Genomic DNA, 21,819 nt, shown 5'->3' on the forward strand with positions numbered 1-21,819 from the left:
TTATCAGTGACAATATATTATGAAGTCTCTAACAGCTATAATTGATTGAGATAAAAACAAAAAAAAAATAACAGTATTTTTGACTAAAACTTTTATGAAGGCACAAATTTAATGTACACGCTCTTTGTCTTATTGTATTATTCATGTTTATTACAAAGGAATAAAACAGGACAGGTAACGTCAAACAAGTGTATTCATGTATACAATCTTTAGAACATAATAATCAGGTAAACAGCTGGAATACATAATTAGATAACCCCAAAATGTGCATAGAGTACATTAGGAAGAAATTCTACATCAAGATTCTTATAGGATCGAAAACTTTATAGACAATTGAAATTGGCAACATCAACGTAACATAGTTCATGGATGAACGCACGAATGCAATGTATATGTATGATATAATTATGCCAGTTGAAGCAATTTTCGGTGCTTAGGAAAATTTTGAGTAAAACTAATTAAACATAATTTCTTTATTAATCTGATGAGGTTATAAGATTCGTTAATTACATGATACTGTATAATACAAAACTAGATTCTACAGGGCTAAACATACTTCATACATTTTTTTATAAATAATGGGATTTATTATTATTTAAGAAGCATAATTACAATATTGTCTGGTATTCGGTTATACCTACCTAATCTCTGTAGAGGCTCCTGGTATGATTACTGGTTAACATACATTACAAGCTTACAAAAATATATATTTCTATTTTGATAACACAGCTATAAATAAATAAAAGAATTAGGTAAAGACAGTAGATTAATTTCAGCATAGACAAAAGGAACCCGACATATTGTGAAGCGGTTTTAAGGGGCTCCTAAACTGTGCGGCGCGGTGCCCTGGTGCGCCGTAGACAGCAAAGAGGTGCGCCGTAAGGCAATCCTCCTCACCATGTACCTTTCGAATAGCCTTAGGGTTGGTATTTCACCTGTCCAATGTGTATTTACGTCTCACATTTTACTTGCATATAGTTTTGCTAATGAGACGCAACGCACATTGGACCAAAAAATTAGACAGGTGGAATACCACCCTTAATTAGTTTAGGGCGCCGACATTACCTGCGCAAAAGCTAAAAGTAATGCTTGCAATATGGCTGTTAAAATATTTAATAGAGTCCCAGATGACCTCAAAACTCTACCGGTATGTCAATTTGAAAAAAAAATATTTCAGTGGTTGCTTGGTAAATGTTATTACTCTGTTGATGAATTTTTAAATTGATATTTATTATGAATTGTTAATTAATGTTGCTAATCTTATCCTGACTTTGAATTTTAATGTTTAATTTAACTCCTCATGTAAATAATTATGTAAATATTTCTACGCCGATGCATGCTGGCAGAATATGCTGATCTACCTTCTACTAACCAACAGTGTATGTACCATATTCTTGGTAATAAAGTATTGAATTGAATTGAATTAAATGCGCCGCGGACTGAACAAAATTAGGAACCCCTAGTCTAATCTATGCACCGCCATATTGATGCCAAATCTGCTCGACAATGTGTACGTAGGTATTATATTTTTTATCAATTATTTTAGTGAATGATTTCTGTTTTTAAAGACCGTCTTGCACTGATTCCGCGTGAACACCATCGATGCCATACAAAAAAGTATATATTTTAACACTTAGTAGATTGGCCTTGACAGCCTAATCATTAGTTATTGCACTACATCCACAGACACGTTGTATATTAGCGAAGCACCATTATTTTACATATGAAGCATTAGCAAGCTATGAAATATGCAATCCCTCCGTACTTTCCTAAAAAATATTTTGCTTAAAAATAAAATATGATTATATAACTAATATGGCTACTTTATAAATTCATTGAAAATAAAACTTATGACCTTTCAAAGTGGCTATTAAGATATTTTATGTTGGTATTTTTGTACAGTTTCTAACACTGCCTGACATATTTTTAATAATCCTTAAAAATCTAACTGCTACACATTGGAGCAACTCCTTAAAATATCTTGACAGAAAAATAATTGCTGGCGTGTGATTTAACAAAAATATTGCTAGGTTAGCAGTGTTGCATATTTTCAAGAGTTCATCCGTCTCTTTCTATGTAAAACATTCTATACTAACCCTTTACTACTAAAATTCATACACACAAGGAAATACTAATAATAAATAAGTTACCACATAAAATTTGGAATGTTTTTTTATCGCTTAACATGCGAATATTGCGAATGTTCCAAATGATAAATAAAATAAAATAAAGCAAAAAATGTAGCACGTCAATAAATTCAACAATTTTACTTTCAAATGCTGACTTAACATCGTCCCTATCAGTCATGCGATTTTTGTTAATAAAGAAGTAAAATAATTCACAGCTAGATGTGTTGGTAATTATTGTAAGTTGCTATATCATGCACTCTTAATTTTATCGGCGTTTAAATATGTTGATATAACTTTTGTTCATAAGCAAAACTATTTTCGATAGATTGCTTCTGTTATAAAAAGTAAATTTTGTTTAACCAATAATTAAGATATAATAATATTAGCACGTTTATACGCGTATATTAGGTACTAACGTAGTAACAGATCAATCCAGTAGGAGTCCGCCATAAGAGCCACCAAACACTAGCGTTTTTTGAGCGTCGGCGTCTAGTCAGGGCTATGGAAAATGGCGTCGCTGCGCAGTTGCGTCAACATTGCGTCGAGCAGCAGCCATAGAGTTAACTATACGTCGACGCTCGAGAGACGCTAGCGTGGAGTGGCCTAAAAACACCTACACTTTAAAATAGAGATCGTTCCGGATACGATTTTATAACGAAATAAAGCACATACTGGTAAACTGGTACCTTTTGCTTGGTCAATGGGCTTATATTACTTGCCGTCACACATTTGACAACAAACGACAATAGCTCTAATATGGTGAAGCGATTTTACAATGCATATATTGCGCAAAAGGCCTCATTAAATCTCTTTCATAATTAGAAAACATGCGTTTTAAGTTTACAAATATACCTTCACGACATCGACTGAAACCTGTCTCTTTGTTTTAAGGCTTCTAAATCTGGCAATATGGATACTTTCTCGTTGAAGAACGCCTCTAGAGGTTCTTGTGAGAGCATTGTGGCGAGGAACTGCTCAAGGGAAATGGACCATTCGTCGTCTGACGAAGGTTCGGTTTCCTTTGACGGGGATGGCTCAGTTTCTTGGTCGGAGGTTGTGTTGCCATTTGGATCCATCTGTAAACAATGATGAATCTACATATTAATGTGATATAAGAAGTGTTGTATATACAATTATTTTTTATTTATTTATTTGATTCAGAAACAAACAGTCTTGTATTGTTATATTAAATACAATAGTAGTTACATTAAAATATTAAAGTATACGAGTTATCAATATGAATAGTTAATAACCTAAACGGTGTGTTAATAAACAGTGCCAGAAAACATGCAATAATTTTATAACAATATTATGGCTGTTGAATACATTCTAAAGATAATCTTTTGAAGTAAATAGTGTTACATGGAAAACATCCACATTTTTAAATTTTTCGTCATAGAGCCTGCATGCTCTCCTAATGAAACCGTTCGACTACGGGGGATGTGAAATCGATGATGTTATTAACTTTGTACAAGATCAAGACATCAATACGTTCGCGACGAGAACTTAATAAAGTAATATTTTGTCTTTTCATGGAGGTGGTATAATCTATATATTTATGTCTAGTGCGATAATCAATTGTCTTGGCAAACTTTTTCTGTACTTTCTCTATTTTATCACTGTGAATTTTGTAAAGTTGATTCCAAACGTCGCTAGCAAACTCTAACCTACTACGGAAATAACTGTTAAATAATACTTTATAAGTTGACAATCTACTAAAAGGCTTTCCTACTCGTAATATAAATCCCAATTGCTTAAAAGATTTAGCTACTATATTATCTATGTGAGGTACGAAGGTAAGTTTTGGGTCCAATTACATATATTATCTTTATCTTCCATTATTCTTTTGCCTTTTATCTAATTGGTGCAAGCAAGTACTCATTGAACACAAGACCGTTCCTCGGTCAGATGTCCTAACAGGGTTCTAACCTAAAACTTTCTTTAAGCCTGTGTTACCTGTCAAAATATTCTTGCATTTGCTACTGGATTTGACTGACCAGGAAGTTTCTCCAGAATTTGCTAGATGTTCAAGTTCACATGCCGAGCAGCGAGTCCAATGTAGTCGGTGAACAACACTACATTATGATGGTTATGTTACCTGTCGTATCCCGGGCTGCTTCTCGGCCGCGGCCAAGTACAAGCTGTCCTGCGATATCTCGCGGTCCAGGCTCGGCCGCTGGTGGTTCCATTCACCCATCTTCAACAGGAGCGTACCTAAATAAGATACCATAATTATAAACGTAAAAATTTGTATGTTTGAATGTTCGTCTGGTTGTAGGATATTTTATATCCCGGGAATTGATCCCAAAGGACGAGAGGTGGAAGTTTGAACGAGATTATATTTCGTGCTTTTACCCGGAGAAATTCGCGGCCACGCTATGACTAAATTCAAAGGGTATGCCAACAAGGTACGAAGTAAACGGCTGCCATGCGTCCAGGTTTCTTTGGATTTGCTAGACTCATGTTGTGTCGGTTTACCTACAACCAATTTTACTTTTGTAATATCTTTTGAGGAGTTCAAGTAAATCCGGCGTCGGCAACTTAGAAGGCAGCCTTAAATTAGAGAGAATACGTCAGTGCAGTCCTTTTTTGGCTCGCAAATTTAGACCCCTGGGACTCCAGGAGTCCAATTTGAATTAGTTACGTACCAGCCTGTGCCGCCGCCTCATACAGCTGGTCCTTGTGCAGCGTGAGTGAGTGTACGGCCGCCAACAGCTGAAGGAAGTGCGCCCGAGACAGCGGCGGGGCCGTGGCCGGCGCCGCGCCCGGCGTGGACGCGCCCGGTGTGGACGCGCCCGAGCCCGAGCCCATGCCGGACCACGCGCAGGCGCGGATGGACTCCGCTATGGGGTCCACGCTGGAGGAAGCTGAGAGAAACGTATACTGTATAAGTGTATATTCTAAAAGTTTGGAAAACCGATATGTACAGTAAAAGGGGTCGGAGGGGAGGATGTCGTAAGTTCAAACAAAAAATTACCTCGTCTGTTCATAATAAATATAAGATATTATTATTATCTCTTCGAAATTCACGGGCCTATAAATCCCGGTCTTTTGATAGGCTTGCGTGGGGATATAGATCCAACACGTAGAGTCCTCTTAGAGAGCTTTAATGTCATGTAGAACGCCTGCTGGAACCCATTCACAGGCGCAACAATAGACCCCCGGTCGAATGAACCGGTTGCAAAAAAAAAAACCTCTTGTACAAAAATTGAACAGTATAACGGTCTATGGATTGAAGTTTGGGTGGACAATGAGACTGCAAAGACGTCCGGACACCTGCCATGACAATGGTTTCACTAGTTATCGGGACAGGCGGTGACTCGCCGCACACTAGTTGGGCCCCTGAAACTGCTGTCATGAAGATGACCAGGAGCAACACCGGTGTGAGCGGCTCAGGGATGTCGAGAAGTGTACCGTACGCCGCTTTCTACCCAGTGGCTGATAACAGCCACTGTGCCAACTCGCGTCTTATGCATGTTTCACTTCCATCCCTGGAGCATATAGTTCTAACGACGTAACGTCCCTTGGTGTCCACTCCGACCGACGAAGACACGCCGGAGACGGAGACCCTAACTCTCCAACAGCTCGCCACAAGCTGCCTAGCGAGCTTATTATTATTATTGTTTAGATAGTCCAGATAAAAACGAACTTGGCTAACGCTGTAACAGCTTAATAAAAAGTTTATGTACCTGATTGGCTATTGGAGCTGTCGCTGGATTTATCCATGTAGCCGGCATCGCCGGCGTCGCTTATAGACCGCTGTAGCTCTTGAGGAATAGGTTCAGATCCGGATGCGTTTTCTACGCTGTAACAATAAGTCATTGTTGCATTTTATAGTTCGTTTTTGTTGCATTAGAAAAAAAGGTAAACAATTTTGACATATCTTATTATTAGACTTAAATCAACCGGGATACGAACTGTGATTGCCTATTTAATTGTTTATGAGTTCCCGATATTTCGACGCAGTTACATGCATGTTGTTCACGGGTAACTGAAGATAGCGGGATCGAAATATCGGGAGCTCATAAAAAAAGGTAATTACGGTTCGGGCATATTCCGGTTGGTTTAAGTTTAGTTAAACTAACCGTGAATCATTCAAAACTGTTCTCTTATTATTGAAAAACGTTTAAAAAAATCAGGAACTATTACTCCTGAAAGCAAAATAATGATCATATAAGATATATAATTGTTACATATTTTAAAAAGTGTTATTGAATAAAGACACTTTAAAATCACTTACCGCGGTAGGCAAAAACCGATGAAATAGTATTAATTGCATCAAAAATATGTAGTGTAGATAAATTAAAAATAAGTTACATGATTGTAGAATGAGGGCGCGTATGCGTCCACCATTGCAGAAACCTTTCTTTTTTTTCATAATCACTTAAAAGAGTTAGCAGCGAAAAACAAAATTGCAACGAAGGGTTAATTGACCGTTGAAATACATAAAACTGTGACAAAATATTTTCAATAAAGTCAATTTCCAGAGAGGAAAATGAGGACTTTGTTTGTACGGAATAAGCGATTTCGCGTGGTCGTTCACTTTTGTCTTGAATAATAAAGGTAAGGAAACACACCAACCTGTCGAAGAAAGAGATGGCATCAGCGGCGAGCTCCGCGCCGGCGCGCTGCGCGCGGGGGTCGCGCAGCTCGGCGCGCGCCAGCAGCGGCGGCGCGTGCGCGCAGTACAGCACGCGCAGGCGCCGCGCCGCCTCCGCGCGCGCGCTCGCGCCCAGCGCCAGCGACAGCCCGCGCGCCGACACGAACCCGTCCTCGTCGTTGTCCATTAGCTGCAATTTTTCTTTAATAAGTACTACTTCGGTGGCAAACAAGCATACGGCCCGCCTGATGGTAAGTAGTCTCCGTAGATAGGCAACTCCAAAGGAGTCACATGCGCGTTGCCGACCCTAGCATTCCCCCCCCCCCCCCCCGCCCTCGTTGAGCTCTGGCAACCTTACTCACCGGCAGGAACACAACACTGAGTAGGGTCTAGGGTTATTTGGCTGCGGTTTTCTGTAAGGTGGAAGGACTTCCCCAGTTGGGCTCTGCTCTAGATCTGCAATGACATCCGCTGGCTGTGCCCTACCACACAAAGCGAGATGACATAAATTGTTCATACTAAACTGAACTGTCACCCTACACATGAGAATAACAGCGTCCTCATTAATCATATATTTCTGGTCGGGCTTTAATTAAATCGAATCTCCCCTTTCCTTCGTATGGAGCTTCATTTCATTTTTTGCATTAACGTGGCATAATAGTCATTAACACAACATTCAGCCCACGGTTTTTCATTTTTCCAAGAGATATCATTTAATATAGAAAAACAAACATCTTACCTTAAACATCCTAGCAGTGATGGCCTCAGCGCACTCCCCCTTCCCCCACGGCGACAGAGCAGTGAACAGGTTCTTGAACTGCGTGTAGTCCAGCCTGTACGCCTCGTATGGGGCCTCTAGTCGCTCGCACGGCACGCGTTTAGCCCACAGGAGCTCTTCGCGGATTATACTTAATAGTTCCTGAAAATAAGAAAAAAATAATATACAACGTGTGCGTCAAGGGACATAAGCTGGGACCAAACCAGCTGCGTCAATTTGGATAACCGCTGTGTTATACTTTGCCACGATTTGGTCACGTTATGTGCAGGGAAGTCGACGCCATGGAGAGGTTGGTTGTTCAGGACAGAGTGGATGGCACAAGACCCAGATTGCGGCCCTCAATGCGATGGACTGACCAAGTGAAAGCTCTCACCGGGTCACCTTTAAATCTGTGCGTGCGACAAGCATAAATAGAGAAGCATGTCGGGAAACAACGAAAAAGGTCATACAAAGACCGACTACTATGACAAGTGTCTACGACTGAGGAGATACTTTGCCAGTTGCATACTATAGTTTGGCAAGAGTCGTTTGTCAGTTCAGTGGAGAATAATTTTCTTGTGCTACTATTATAAACTATAACCACAAAATTGTTATTTTAAACAAAACGTGTTTGGCAGTTTATAATTTCCCAGCTGGAATAGAATTGTTAAGTAAAATCTCTGAAATCGGAGCCCAAACTCTTAGGAACCCCAGAAGGCACTAATAGGAGGAAGACCTGCAGTTCCTGCGGCTCCAGCAGCCGGTCCATCTGCAGCGCTCGCAGCGTGTTCCTCTCGAGGCTGTCTTCCAGCTGCCGAACCACTCGCAGCCTGTGTTTTAGTCGGAGATGTTCTATGCACTCTGGTGTTACGCTCTGCCCATATGAGCGGTAGGACTGGTAGATGATCTCTTGGATTTTCACGCTCTGAAAAATAATGAGAAACATTGTAAAAGGTTTTTACCATCTCTGGACAGGGTTTGCGGTACTCGTTTTAGGTGTTTCGTGACCAGATCATAGAATTTGATCATTTACCAATTCCATTTTAAAAATTGATCAATTCATGATATGACTATGTTAGGTTTGATTTTTCATGATATAGCCAATTCATCATTTCATCTTCTCACAGTCCTGATGTTGGTTCCGGCTAGCACATAGACCTTGGCCAACAGGCGCGTTCAGTGCTTATGTTAAAACGCACAGTTTCTATAGCGATAGTTAGCACGAGCACGACTGACGTCAAGACTGACATTCAAACTTTGAAGTCCCGTAAATTACTTTTTTTTTATTCTTTTATTATTTAGGGACTTACAATCCTTAATGATTATGTCAGCCCCATCGTACCTTAATCAATATTACAGTCAATATTTTTATTATAGTCTTATATCTACTTAAATAGTCTAATACAAATAAATAAATTTGTTTGGCCTCAACTGACGAAGGCTCTGCCAAAATACACTGGAATCCACCCATATCCAACCTATTCAGACTGAGTAAGCGAAACAGAGCTAATCTTTCGCCTTCATTCCGTACACATTCCGTCAAAACATGCTGAACGTCTTCTATTTTATTTTGACGGAATGTGTACGGAATGAAGGCGAAAGATTAGCTCTGTTTCGCTTACTCAGTCTGAATAGGTTGGATATGGGTGGATTCCAGTGTATTTTGGCAGAGCCTTCGTCAGTTGAGGCCAAACAAATTTATTTATTTGTATGGGTATAAATTCCCATATACGTTAACGACCTGATAGAGCAAATATAACTTTTTGTCACTAGATCCGCTGGGTCATACAAAACGTTAGTCGACACGACTTATTATCTCACCTTCTCAGCGGTCCTCGGCTCAGTAGATAACGCCATAGCCTCATCATTGTATATGCCCTTCAGGTAGTCATTGAGCACCTGCATGGCCTGCCCGTCTTCTGTACATTTGAGCAGTTTGTCTCGGTTGATATCCAGAATTTTTAGCGTTACCTGGAAGCATAAAGAAATCGGGCCTTAAATGTGACTTCGGAAGTAGAACTGAACTGAAATTGACCACTCCGCTCTCTAATAAAGGATGAAATAAAAAATCACCACTATTTAAAATTAGTCTTTCACGGCTCAAACGCAATACTTTCCAAAGAACTTGATCAGATCATCATCATCAATCGTTATAGCCGAAGTACTGCTAAAAACGGCCTTCCCTAATATTACCTTTAATAGTTTTCCTTTATCCTCCTCCACAAGAATTACGAGGAGTTCATCCACAATACTTACGTCCATCAGACAGGAGCTTATGACCTAGGTCTTCTTCCAACAGTTTCTTATGTTCTTGGGCATATTCTTGGTTTGTTGAGGGTTTTCCTAACGTGTCTTACGATTTTATGCTGTTTCAATAGGAACAATTCTTGCTTACCTGGAAGATAACCTTAGCTCCGTCGTAGAAGAAACAATCCATGACGTTGACGGCGCACTCGTAGGGCATGACGCTGATGAACAGCGTGAGGAACCAGGACAGAGAGATCATGTTCATCATGCCGAGCTCGTCTAGCTTCGCGTGGAGCTCGGGCAGGTGGGCTTCTGTTAGCTCTTCTAGGACGCCTTGGTCGACCTGGATATGAAACTCAGATTAGTGTCGGATGTCGTGGCTAGATCTTAAAATTTTCATGATGTTGCGATCAGTTCATGAAATGATCGGTTAGCCACATCTAGAAAAAATCAAACCGAACCTAACCATATCATAAAGTGATCAATTCTACTCATTCAAGAAAAGGTCGCTCCCTTTGAGTTATAATTTTTTTTATTTTCACAAAAAACACGCGGAAACAATATAGGCCGTTGTCCTTCAGTACACCTGCATGAAATGATCTTTTTTGAGCAAGTGTGATGAAATAGTACATTACGATACAAGTGCGAAAAATAGGAAACTCGAAACGAGTGGCGATATATTAAAACACGACCGAAAGGAGTATTCGCACATGTATCGTACAACGTTTTACAGTACATATGGCCCTTTAAATGTTCGACACAGTAACGTAATATGCTCATTTTCGCACTAGTGCGGTAAAGTAGCACCATATGTACTGTAAATATTATTTTATTAATAATACTAACCAAAGCGCCAACGACCCTCGTATTGTAATAATCGGGCAGTAGCGTCTCGCAGATAGTGGCCAGTAGCCAGAACGCTTGCTCTTCTGGACAGTATATGAGCAGCACTGAAGCCACGATGTTCATGGCTTGGCAGTAGCCGATGGTCGGGTTCTTGAGTGCGTACGCGCAGAGGACGCGGCGGAGTGCAGAGATACCTGGAAAGACAATACAGTAATTATAGCAAGGATGGACGCTGGGGTATTTCAGTCCTAGTGGCGACCACGGCCAGGAAAGGGCTATAACGGACAGCATTTTACAAGATGGACGGACGATCTCGTAACGGTCACTGGGATTCTGTTGCATGCAGCACCGTACTTACGATCCCTTTCAATCTTACTCGCCTGATTCTTGAAGGGCAATGCCTCATTCACCTGCCGTAGCTCGCCTTTTAGACTCTTAGTCTGATATTTAAGTATATAGAAAAACAACAACATTATTCTGAAAAGCCGTATGCTCGTGCAGCGACCGATGCAAATGCCTTTGTTTCTTTCATTCGCCTGGTCCTTCGAAAATAACGCTTCATTCAAGAGCCGTTCATACAATCCTTTATTATGTGTGTTCTGTAATATGGAGCCAGAGAAGACATTCCATAACTCGCCTTTTAGACTAGTATGAATCGATACAAAAAAGAAACTCACCAACATTATTCTGAAAAGCCGGATGCTCGGGCAGCGACCGATGCAAATCTCTTTCAATCTCATCATTCGCCTGATTCTTCGAAGACAACGCTTCATTCACCAGCCGTTCGTACAGTCCTTTATTTTGAGTCTTCTGTAGTATGGAGCCAGAGAAGACACTCCATAGTTCGCCTCGGAGGGACTCTGGTATGCCGTTGATGACCAGCTCGCTGCCGGCGGTGGTTTGGTACATGCTGATGCCGCGGCCGACATCTGTCATATGGTCTTCCCATTGTTTCTCCTGGAAGAATAGAAGAATTAGTATTATTGTTAGATGTTAGATGTCGACAAAGGTTAGTGTGGATAGTCTTTGTTATTCGGGAAGGTAAATAGGAACACGGAGAAAAACGCTGTATAAATAATAACATACATAATGAATTTATTTTGTATACCATTTTCAATTCCATTCCTTTGTCATGCATTTATAAATTACCAACCGATGTTTTGAAGTCCCTGTATGCGTGACAGACAAGAAGATGCCTAACACCTTCCCTGTTTCGATCTGTAATTGACTATGTATTCTTTTATTTTCAATTGAACTAAAGGTCTGTTTGTTATCACTTAAGCTTATATACATTAATATGTGACTGTTTGTTACCTAAATAAATAAAAAATGTAGTCTGTGTGCCCATGGCGATACACACTCCAACATTTTACGCTTCTAGTTTCGTATATTGTACAATCGTCGTCACAGTTACCTGCCCATTTGTAAACCTTATTACAAAAACATACGGTCCATGAATAATCAGATAAATATGTTGCTGTTAGTATGATATAGAGTTGAACACACCTTTTTCTGCTGTATCTGCTTGATAGGCGAAGTCTGCTGCGTCAAGAACAGCGACATCAGCGGCGGCTGCGGCACCCACGACGGCTCCTCGGTCTTCTTGTGTGGCTTCTCCCTGTACACACCACTGGACATTCAACAGATTGAGAATTTGTTTAAGTAAAGGGGGCACCCTTTGTTAGTAGACCATACGCGTAGCAAGGGTGAAATTGTAGGCAGAAACCCCATACTGAAAATGATTGGACATGATACATACAAGTTAAAAGATACATTACAAACTTTTTTTGTGAAATAGTACCATGTAAAAAGCAAAAGACCTAGATCATACGTTTTGCTAAATCTTTATATGCGTGTTTATAAAAACGTTGTGGTAATATATCTTTAACTTGAATAATCCCAATTGTTCTCCTGGCTGCATTCGAGTTAATAGCTGAAATGAAACTGAAAAATTAGATGATAGGATCCAAAGATGAACACACAAAGGCAAGGAAAATTATAAGTAATATATTAAAACGTCTCATGCAAAAGATTTTTTTTAACAGTTTAATTTAGGTTCAACATACAACTGACAGTATTGCTGGTTTAAAGTACACCTGGAAGCTTTATATTTACTCCGAAAAAAATGCTTTAGTCATGTTTGTCTCCAGCTTACAATGAAGCAATTACTCATGACAAGATAGAAAAATAAGTTACATTCACTAGACTTAAATCGACCGGGATTACCTTTTATATTGTTAATGATCTCCCGACATTTCGACGCAGTTACATGCATCTTGTTCACGGGTAACTGAAGCGGGTGGGTGTCAAAATTGTGTTGACTGAGCTCGAAGTCTAAGTCTAGTGAAACTAACCATCATTCAAAACTGATTAGTTACATTCAAATCTTAAGGGCGTCTGCTAGCTGGCGCGGGTAGACACATCTGTCAAAAGCTCGCTCGTTCGCTTAGAATCATTCACTCACTTGGGCAGCTTCGCTAGGAGCTCTGAGATCTTGTGCACCAGGAACTCGCGGTCGGAGATGTTGCCGAAGAGGAAGCTGGTGTGGTGCGCGGTGGTGATGAGGATGCTGCCCGAGTCCGCGCTGCCCGTGCCGCCCGAGTCCGCGCGCTCCACTTGGTGCACGGTGCGCAGGGGGATCGTTAGACGGACCAGGTTACGCACCTGAAATTAAGTATAGATATCGTCGCTATACTTACTCAACCTCGTATCTATATATCAGATACGAGTTTGAGTATGTATAGCCACGATATGGCAAACGCGGCGCGTATGCACTGTCAAAAATTAATGGACGACTTTTAATGTATCTTTATACATAAAAAAAAAATATATTAAACAGGGGGACCTGTCGACACGGCTGGTCGACACCTCGGGGACCATAGGGCTGGCACTTACGTCTCCCAGCGTATATCGCTGGCAATATAAAGAGGTAACGCGGGCAGCGTTAAGGGTTCCATGCCGCAGGCAGAGGTGTATGTTTTAGTTTTTCTTAAAAATAGTTTAATTCTTAAGTGGGTTTATTTTAATGTTAGTTTAGCTTTAATTTGTTTAGTTCATAGGTATTTTGTATTAGTTACATTTGTATCAACTGAAATACAAAACTATATTTAATTAAACAGGTTTCATATATAACTATTATAAATGAATAGCTTATACGGTGTCCCAATGCTGGGTAAAGGCCCCCCTCGTCTCTGCATCTCCATTCGTCTCGATTTGCAATCTCCAGCCAGCCGTTGAGATATACGTCCAGGATGACCTGGACTGGCTGGCTGGCGGTTGGTATGAACCAATACCACCATCTCCGCCTGGGCCTGCCAGCTCCTCGTCTATCTACCGAGGCCATTTTGGCCCACCTCTGTGCATGACATGGCAAGCTCAGTCCCATTTCAGCTTAGCTCCAACGCCAGTAATGCGCGTTGTCGAGAAATTACAAAATATTTATCTTAAGGAACATAAAAATACCATGTACAAAAATGACCCTATCACTTCACGTAGAAAACCTAATGTAATTCCCGTAGTTATCACCAACACAGCATATGCAAAAATACAGTTTACTGCTCAATCTACAAGATTATATAATATGGTAAATAAAAATATTAACATCTACCCTGTGAGGCTCAAAGAGTGTAAGACGATGCTAATCAATTAGCTTAAAGATAAAAGCTATCTCGAAATTGAAGATCTCTTAACATAAGTGAGATACCATACATTAATCATAAAATCAAACTCTGTGTAATATGATAAATCCTGTTGCTTTTTATTATATACACTATTTGCTATCATAGATAATATTATTTACAGACATTTCAGATACTCTCCCATACACACGGACACGCGCGCGTACTCACAGACACACACACACACACACACGCACATGCACACTCACACATACACGCACACGCGCACACTCACACACATACACCCCCCCCCCCCTACTCCCCTCTTAAGTTAACTGGAAACCTGGCATCTTTACCCTGTAAATTTATTAATTTTCTTTTCTATTTTCTACTCAACTCATCATGTAGTATATATCATTTTCTGTTTTTTAAGTTAATCTGTATCGCCTTTGTTAGTTAAGATACTTTACTGCGGAAGAGCGGTGTCTCTTATCACAAGTATCTCTGAATACTTAAAAAGAGACATCTACCCTGTTATTGTAAAAATCATGTATGCTAACGAATAATTAAAAGTACTTTCATTATTGACCTACATATTGCCTCCGCAAATTATTGCGCAACGTTGAAAAATACCTTAAACACTCCGTCTCTGACCAATGCACTTAAAATAAATTAGGTACATAAGTAAATTAGGTACATTTCGGAGTCGACATTATCATAATTACATTTATAGCTCTTGCTGTAACTTAAATAATTAAATAGTAACATAGCGTGCTACGATGCGATAACCTATTCGGCAGACAAACTACTTATGTCAACATGCAGTCTTACTATCATAACATAACTTGTAATAATGTTACACTCTGTTTAGTCTGGGGTAACTATGTGAACATGCAAATGTATCTAATTAACACTATACACTATAGGTATGCATCTACATACAACTATGATTATGTGCATCAGTGTTTATCGCCAGTTAGAAGTCAATTCTCAAGATTAGAGTGACGATTATTGAAACATTCCACGAAATTTCGCTTACGGAATACCATTCTTCAAAAAAAATTAAAGTACTGAGGAAACTATATTTGGTCTTAATAACATTTCATGACTTGGCTCACAAATTAGCAGTATATTCTCGAGCGCTACGCATTTGATTGAGGTATCTGCCATATAAGGCAAAAGCATTTCGTAAGCAACGTTCTCGTGAAACGCCACTATGACAAGTTTTCATGACAAATGCTTTTAATCCATTTGAATTCTTGCCTTAACACAAACAAAGTAAAGTTAATATTTAAACCACGCTGGCGCTGCCCTAATTTGACTTGATGATTATTACAAGATAGAAAACCAAATGTATAATAACCATCCGTCAAGCACAAACTAAAGATAAAAGCGTCGTAATCTTAAGCAAATAATTTCCACATTTACTTACCCGACTATCAAAACAAATGAAATTCTGTGATAAGTACAATCGCCCCCAATTATGCCTTTTATTATAAGGCGTCCACAGGGAACACTCTTCGGACCCGTCCAGCTTCTCCGTCTGCGGCAATCTGAACCTTAGCGTGTAGAGATTAGACTGCTTTCTCGCGTCCAGGTCTCGTTTCAAGAAGGAGGGTTTCTTTGGTACGTTTTTGCTGAGTTTCGTTAGAAGGTCCTTGTCTATATTGAAGCTGCCTGATTTGTCGTCGATCAACCTTGAAACAGATGGAATAAGGTTATAAAATAAACCATTTTACAACGCCAGTTAATTGATAATTCGTGAACCGTGTTGCAATAACATACTATGGTTTGCTAGTTGAACGAGTGAAAGCGAAGGTCTCCGCTTAAGATTGGGCAAAAATTATTTTGTATGTCCGGATGTTTTCCTCTACATTCTTGTAAAATTTGGTGTGGAGGTTCGATAATTATATAAAATAAATTGTTGAATTACTTTTTGAATTTTTTTTTAATTCCGGAGCCATGGGGTTTCTCTAGATGTCCAGCTCACTGAGCCACTTTATTAATAAAGTCCAGTTTTGATAAAAAAAAACTCCAGTATTGTGCACGAAGAGTTCCATACCAACTCGCATTATTGTAACTTATTGATTTCTGTATTCTTGAATTCAACTTAAGCGTAGCTGCTGCATTTTACTGTAGCTGACGCTCCTTCTTAAAAAATAAATTCTGCAATTGCGGTTTTATAAATAGTTCATATTTGATTTATCGAACGTAATAATTTTGGGTGTGTCAAAAGTGGTTTTCAATTAGCCGGGTCCACACAGAGCGAGCATACGCGCAAGGCAAAGTCCTCACGCACAAAAAGGCCAGTGTAGTGTAGACGTGCCTCGGCCGAGGTGGCGCGCTCAGGCGAGGAAAACGCGCCCTCGGACGAGGAAAACGCGCGCTCAGGAGAGGAAAACGCGCGCGCCGCCTCGGCCGAGGCACGTCTACACTGGCCGTTTTGTGCGTGAGGAGATTACCGAACAAAGTACTATGCTGAGCAACCTTTTCTCGATATTCGGCAGCAGAAACACAGGGTCAAAGGGTCAGAAACTAAGTAATCTGATGAATGAAGAAAATTCGTCATTGCGACGAGAATTTTCAGACCCTGCGCGAGCTTCAAAGTTCAGGGGTTGAGGAAGCGAGAGGTGTGCATTTTGCACCCTACCTGCCAATATGGTTGACATGCTAAGCGCAATAGAATAAATTAAATATAGGACAGCTATAAGAGTTATTTGAATATTTTGATCAATCGTTTCGTCATATTTTTATTCTTTAAAGAAAGTTCAAAAAATATTTTTCTACATTTATCTGTATTTGACAGTTTATTAGTATTATTCAAATCAACACAATGAATAAACTACACTTATCAGTAACTTGATATGCTCCGCAAACTATTGATAAAGGTCTATGACACACACCAAAACCGCGGTGATACTTTTAATTAACCACATTTCAATTTAAAAAATAACACTTTATTATTTTCCCTATGCTGTACTTGTTAGGCTTGTCAACTGCACTTTATTTTAAAAAATACATCCATCTTCATTCTGCCATCATCAAAAGCAGTAATTAATGAGGTTCTCAATTATTTTAAGAGGTGGAATACAATAGAAATACTTGCAAGTAAAAAACATCTCAGCTAACAATTAAACTTAACCTTTGAATTGAGATAAAGGTTAAGGGCCCATTTACACGGTATTTTACATTTCAATACATTGCTAACTATAGACTACAAAGAATTAAGCCGTTTGACTAAATACGGCAATGTAAAGAAAATCTCATGGAAATTCTTCATCCGTGTAAATAAGGCCTAACAGTTGATTAATTCAGGGCTTCAATGATATTGTTGTTCGTATGATGACATGTAGGTAAAGTAATGTATTGTAAGGTTTACTTCTTTGGTGCCATTAAGCTAATTTTACGGCTTAACTCACGTATTTATAGTCACTCGCGCGACATGTTTCGGAAAGCCTAGTTCTCCTTTTCCAAACATTAACAGTGTGAGTAGCATTCACGATTAGTACGCGAAGCGCGGCCATCGTGACACACGTGAAACACGTGAGTTAAGCCGTAAAATTAGCTTAATGTTACTATGTTTCACGACGGCACAACTCACATTAAGACCTCTTCTTAAACAGGATATCACAAAAATACTCACTGTTTCATTGCAATATTCGCTAATTGCTGCATAAGCGCATATGTCTCATTTTTCTTCAAGAACAAGGTAAAGTAATGCTCTGCATCTCTGGTCACCACTTTTATGGAGTCCGGAAACAGTAAACTGTTGGTCTTGGCTAGCTCTGTCACATCGGCCCATCGGATCTTGATTGTGGTCTTGTGTCCGAATATGTTGGAATAGAAGCACATGTAGTGGACGGACAGGTACATCCAACCTTGTCTGGGCATTTTACTTTTCCAGTAACTGTCAAATGAAAAATAAAATAAAATCATAAAAATAAAGCACCAATCTGAAATATCGCTTTGGTTTCATTGCACCTAAATATCATAATGCTATGTAATGCTATAGTATTTATATGTCCGAAATTACAAAACAACTTGGTCCCAGAATGCCTTAATATAATTGTGTCCTTATTAAAATGGCCAAATGGCATAATGACATTTATTCATATCGTCCAAGTCTCAAAATACCTAAATGTCAAAAAGTATCTTTCCTCAAATGTTGAATTTTCGATGAATTTCTTTTTTAAATATATTAGGTATTACTATATCTAAAGTGCATTTTTATAACCTTTGTCGTATTAACAATATTATTTGACCAATCTGCTGGAACTAAAGATGATAATATGTATTGGATAAAATAACACTCATAGGTAATTTGAGATTTAGGTGTTATAACACCAGTCGTTTTGAAGTTTAGGCGAAATTTAATTAATCAATTTTATCCCAGAAATCCCTTATCCCTTAGGGGGGGTGGAAGTTTGTATGGGGAATCAATGAGGCTTAACTGTTTAGATGTTATTTGGTAGGCATATATGTGGGAAGGATATAAAATAGTTAATAATTTCTTACACAAAGAACTATAAGACTTTCATCATTTAACTTTCTGTAAGAAATAAAGAACTTTAATTTTTTCTTGCATGTTTATGCATATTTAAGGGGTGAAAATGAAAAGGCAGTGGAAGTTTATATGGGGAATAAACAAAAAGCAGATTAAATACAAACTACCCAAATAAATTAATTCCACACTGATGAAGTCATATTCTCATTTTTTTTAATCATCTAGTTTAAACAATAAAGTTTACATTTATGTAAATTTGGTTTATTGTAGATCAGTATTTCAACCGTATACACTCTCACTCCTGAGTGACTATGTTATCAAATCATATTTTAAATTACGGAGTACCCAGACCGCTATCAGATTTAGGACAAACATGATTCACAAATTAACAAAGACAATGACTCACCTGCAGGAGTAATAACACACCAATTTTTCATCTTTCGGCATTCCGAACCTTTGGTGGAACTCATACACAACATTTTTGTATGTTATTGTATCCTCATCTAAAAAATATTTTTTTAAGCAATTATTAGGCAAAATATAATATATTAATGATTGCAATATAAGTATGGTCACGTCTGAAAATATTGATACGAAAAAAGTGCCAAAAGTATGTATACACGACTTTATTGCCCGTATATTAAGGTTGTGATGTACATATAACAATATTTGTCTTCAACATATCATTTTCTGTCCAATTATTAGATTTTGTAAAATGGGAAATTTGGAGATGAATTGGTAGTCTTTAGGGATATAATGGTCAATAGTCTAAACTGCTTCCCATCAGGCGGGCTAAAAAAAACTAATTGTGTTATTTCTTTGTGTAGAAATGTAGAACTATATTATGGTGCTGAAGATAAAGAAAAAAATCACACCTTCTGTAAAGTTTTCTTGTTCCGTAGCAATGATGGAGTTGATTTTACAACAAACAAACTCCGTGACCTCCTCCTCTGTATCAAAGGAATGTAGTGTCGGGCAGACATTGTCCAGCAACCACTGCCAATCTTGACGAATATCTTGCTCCGTTAGTGCTGATGATATAACTGCAAAAGTCAGAAAGATATTTATGTGACGGCAACTTTTTTAGATCATAATAAAAACTGTACTGGTATTAAACCTAACAATGGTATAAAATACTGGTACTATTGAAGTAAACTATTATTTTTTGAGCAAATAAAAGTAATTCTAAGACCGGTTCTAAAATAATCAAAGACAAATTACCTAATACTTACTAATTTTATTAAAAAAACAATTTGAAAGTCAAAAGTAAGAAATCTTACAATAAATTCTTACCATAATATATTTCCGAATTTGGAGTTTGGTGGAGTATCCGGTATGGAGCAGGCTTTGTGTCTCTGACACTGTCGAACGTGCTAACGAGCAACGAAGACAGACCCGCCGACTTGCCATGCCCTTTTCGTCTCTGAAGCACGAAATACAGCGTCGTATCATCACTATCCCTGCAAAATATTATTCCTTTTCAATTTCCAGATCTCGTTACAACTGCATATGTACAAAATAGATAAGCCACTGCTTGAATATACATTACCACAACGCAGTTTTTATAAACACTTCCTGCGGCTTAACCCACATGATAACACTTTACGATAACCTTGGCAATGAATCTTCACCGGTCTTCGAACAGTATTAGCATTTTAAAGCAATTAAGTGTTTTCTGTGGATGAAATTAAAGATATTATGGTACAAAATGGCACAATACAAAACAACGGCAACTTGACAGAACCAAGACAAGACAGAACTTGACAATCGTTTTGACGTTTCACGGTGAACGTGATATCTTGGCGTTTACAAAGGCCGCTGCTAGTATAAGGCCTGTAATATATATAATTTTTTGATATTTTCATGATATTTTACCTTCGAGTGGTGTTGGCTATTAAAAATAAAGCTAAAAACAAGTCATTTCCAGAGTTGCATATTTTATATGTTTTATATAGTCTGTCAAGTCGTTACTGTCAGTAGCGGCAAATTTAAAAAAACGCAGGCGCAAAGGGTTATCGTCCTATAGAAAATTTTAATATCGCGTCTTATTCTACTGACAAACTTGTTTGTCCGACTATAGTTTAGCATACCATTTCCGTCAGTAGAGAAAACCGGTACATTAAAAAAATTCGCGCTTTTTTCTAGTTTTTCTACTGACAAGCTGGGTTTGCCAGAGTATAAAAAGATATATAAATATAGCTGGCTCCAAAACATTGTATAATATGATGAGAGCAAAGAAACCGCCATTCCTACCCTATACATTATTACATTATCCAAGAATCTGGCAGCTGTTCATCGGTGGATGGCATAGTAGCAGGCCAGCAGAGGTTATAAAATCACACAAGATAAATAACTTATAAGAGTTTATGGCTTTTTGTGGTAGCTTATATACTTACTTTACTCTTTGGTTGAATTTGGAATGGATACCAAATATGTTTAATGAAGAAAATTAGAGTCAGGTTACCAGGTAGACGTCAAAGGTTTTTACAGCGGACGCCTGCGCTGCGATGTTTTTTTTTATGGATGCTTTAGTGCGACAACGCAGCATTAAAAACCGCAGCCGTCCACTGTATACAAAGAAAAAATATCATAAGTGGTCTGTGACTGTATACCTTTACTAATGATTAAAAATATCCATGATTTGTAATTTATCAATAATTTTATTGAAAAATGATAATGGTAACAATATTTTCTTAATGATGTGCTTCTTTTTCAGCTATTTTTCTCTGGGATTCTGCCCAACTTGCTTTATTTGCGTCGGAATTTACTACTGCGTGAATCTTTGCAAAGGCGAAAAATCCAACAACCCAGCCTAGTGGATAATACATCCAGATAGTGTTATATTTCATATAGTGAAACATAGGAAACTGCGCTATTTTTGCAGATAAAGTGTATGGAAATTTCATGTGCCTTCCGGATTTCCTGAAAAATATTAAATTAGTATGATTAGTGGGTAGGTATATTAGTAACTAAACGGGCGCCAAAACTAATTTAGCATAAGGACAGTCAAGTCATACTCATGACCGTGTCTTATATAACTGTTATATTTATTGTATTTATTCATGTTTTAAGAACACGGGGTGAGAAGATTTTCATAGAAGTGTTGGTTTCATCGGCAT

At 38.6% G+C, this 21,819-nt stretch overlaps 1 protein-coding gene across 2 annotated transcripts; it reads right to left on the minus strand.

The window, feature by feature from the left end:
* Positions 1 to 1,574: 1,574 nt before the first annotated feature.
* Positions 1,575 to 20,466, minus strand: LOC133521243 (TBC1 domain family member 9). 2 transcript variants are annotated; one of them, XM_061856089.1, is made up of 19 exons: positions 20,250 to 20,466; positions 19,994 to 20,160; positions 19,576 to 19,743; positions 19,107 to 19,203; positions 17,840 to 18,103; positions 15,629 to 15,893; positions 13,044 to 13,243; positions 12,086 to 12,197; positions 11,257 to 11,536; positions 10,580 to 10,773; positions 9,882 to 10,076; positions 9,308 to 9,457; positions 8,223 to 8,411; positions 7,469 to 7,648; positions 6,711 to 6,919; positions 5,819 to 5,934; positions 4,778 to 4,996; positions 4,228 to 4,343; positions 1,575 to 3,205 (listed from the first exon to the last, which is right to left on the minus strand). In XM_061856089.1, exons 1-19 carry the CDS (start codon positions 20,291 to 20,293, stop codon positions 2,984 to 2,986), a joined length of 3,387 nt encoding a protein of 1,128 aa, XP_061712073.1. In that variant the 5' UTR covers positions 20,294 to 20,466; the 3' UTR covers positions 1,575 to 2,983. The 2 variants fall into 2 exon arrangements, with proteins under 2 accessions (XP_061712073.1, XP_061712072.1); XM_061856088.1 differs by having other exon boundaries at positions 12,086 to 12,209.
* Positions 20,467 to 21,819: the final 1,353 nt, after the last annotated feature.

This window comes from Cydia pomonella, chromosome 9 (genome assembly GCF_033807575.1).
Source record: "Cydia pomonella isolate Wapato2018A chromosome 9, ilCydPomo1, whole genome shotgun sequence".
Classification (NCBI taxonomy): domain Eukaryota; kingdom Metazoa; phylum Arthropoda; class Insecta; order Lepidoptera; family Tortricidae; genus Cydia; species Cydia pomonella.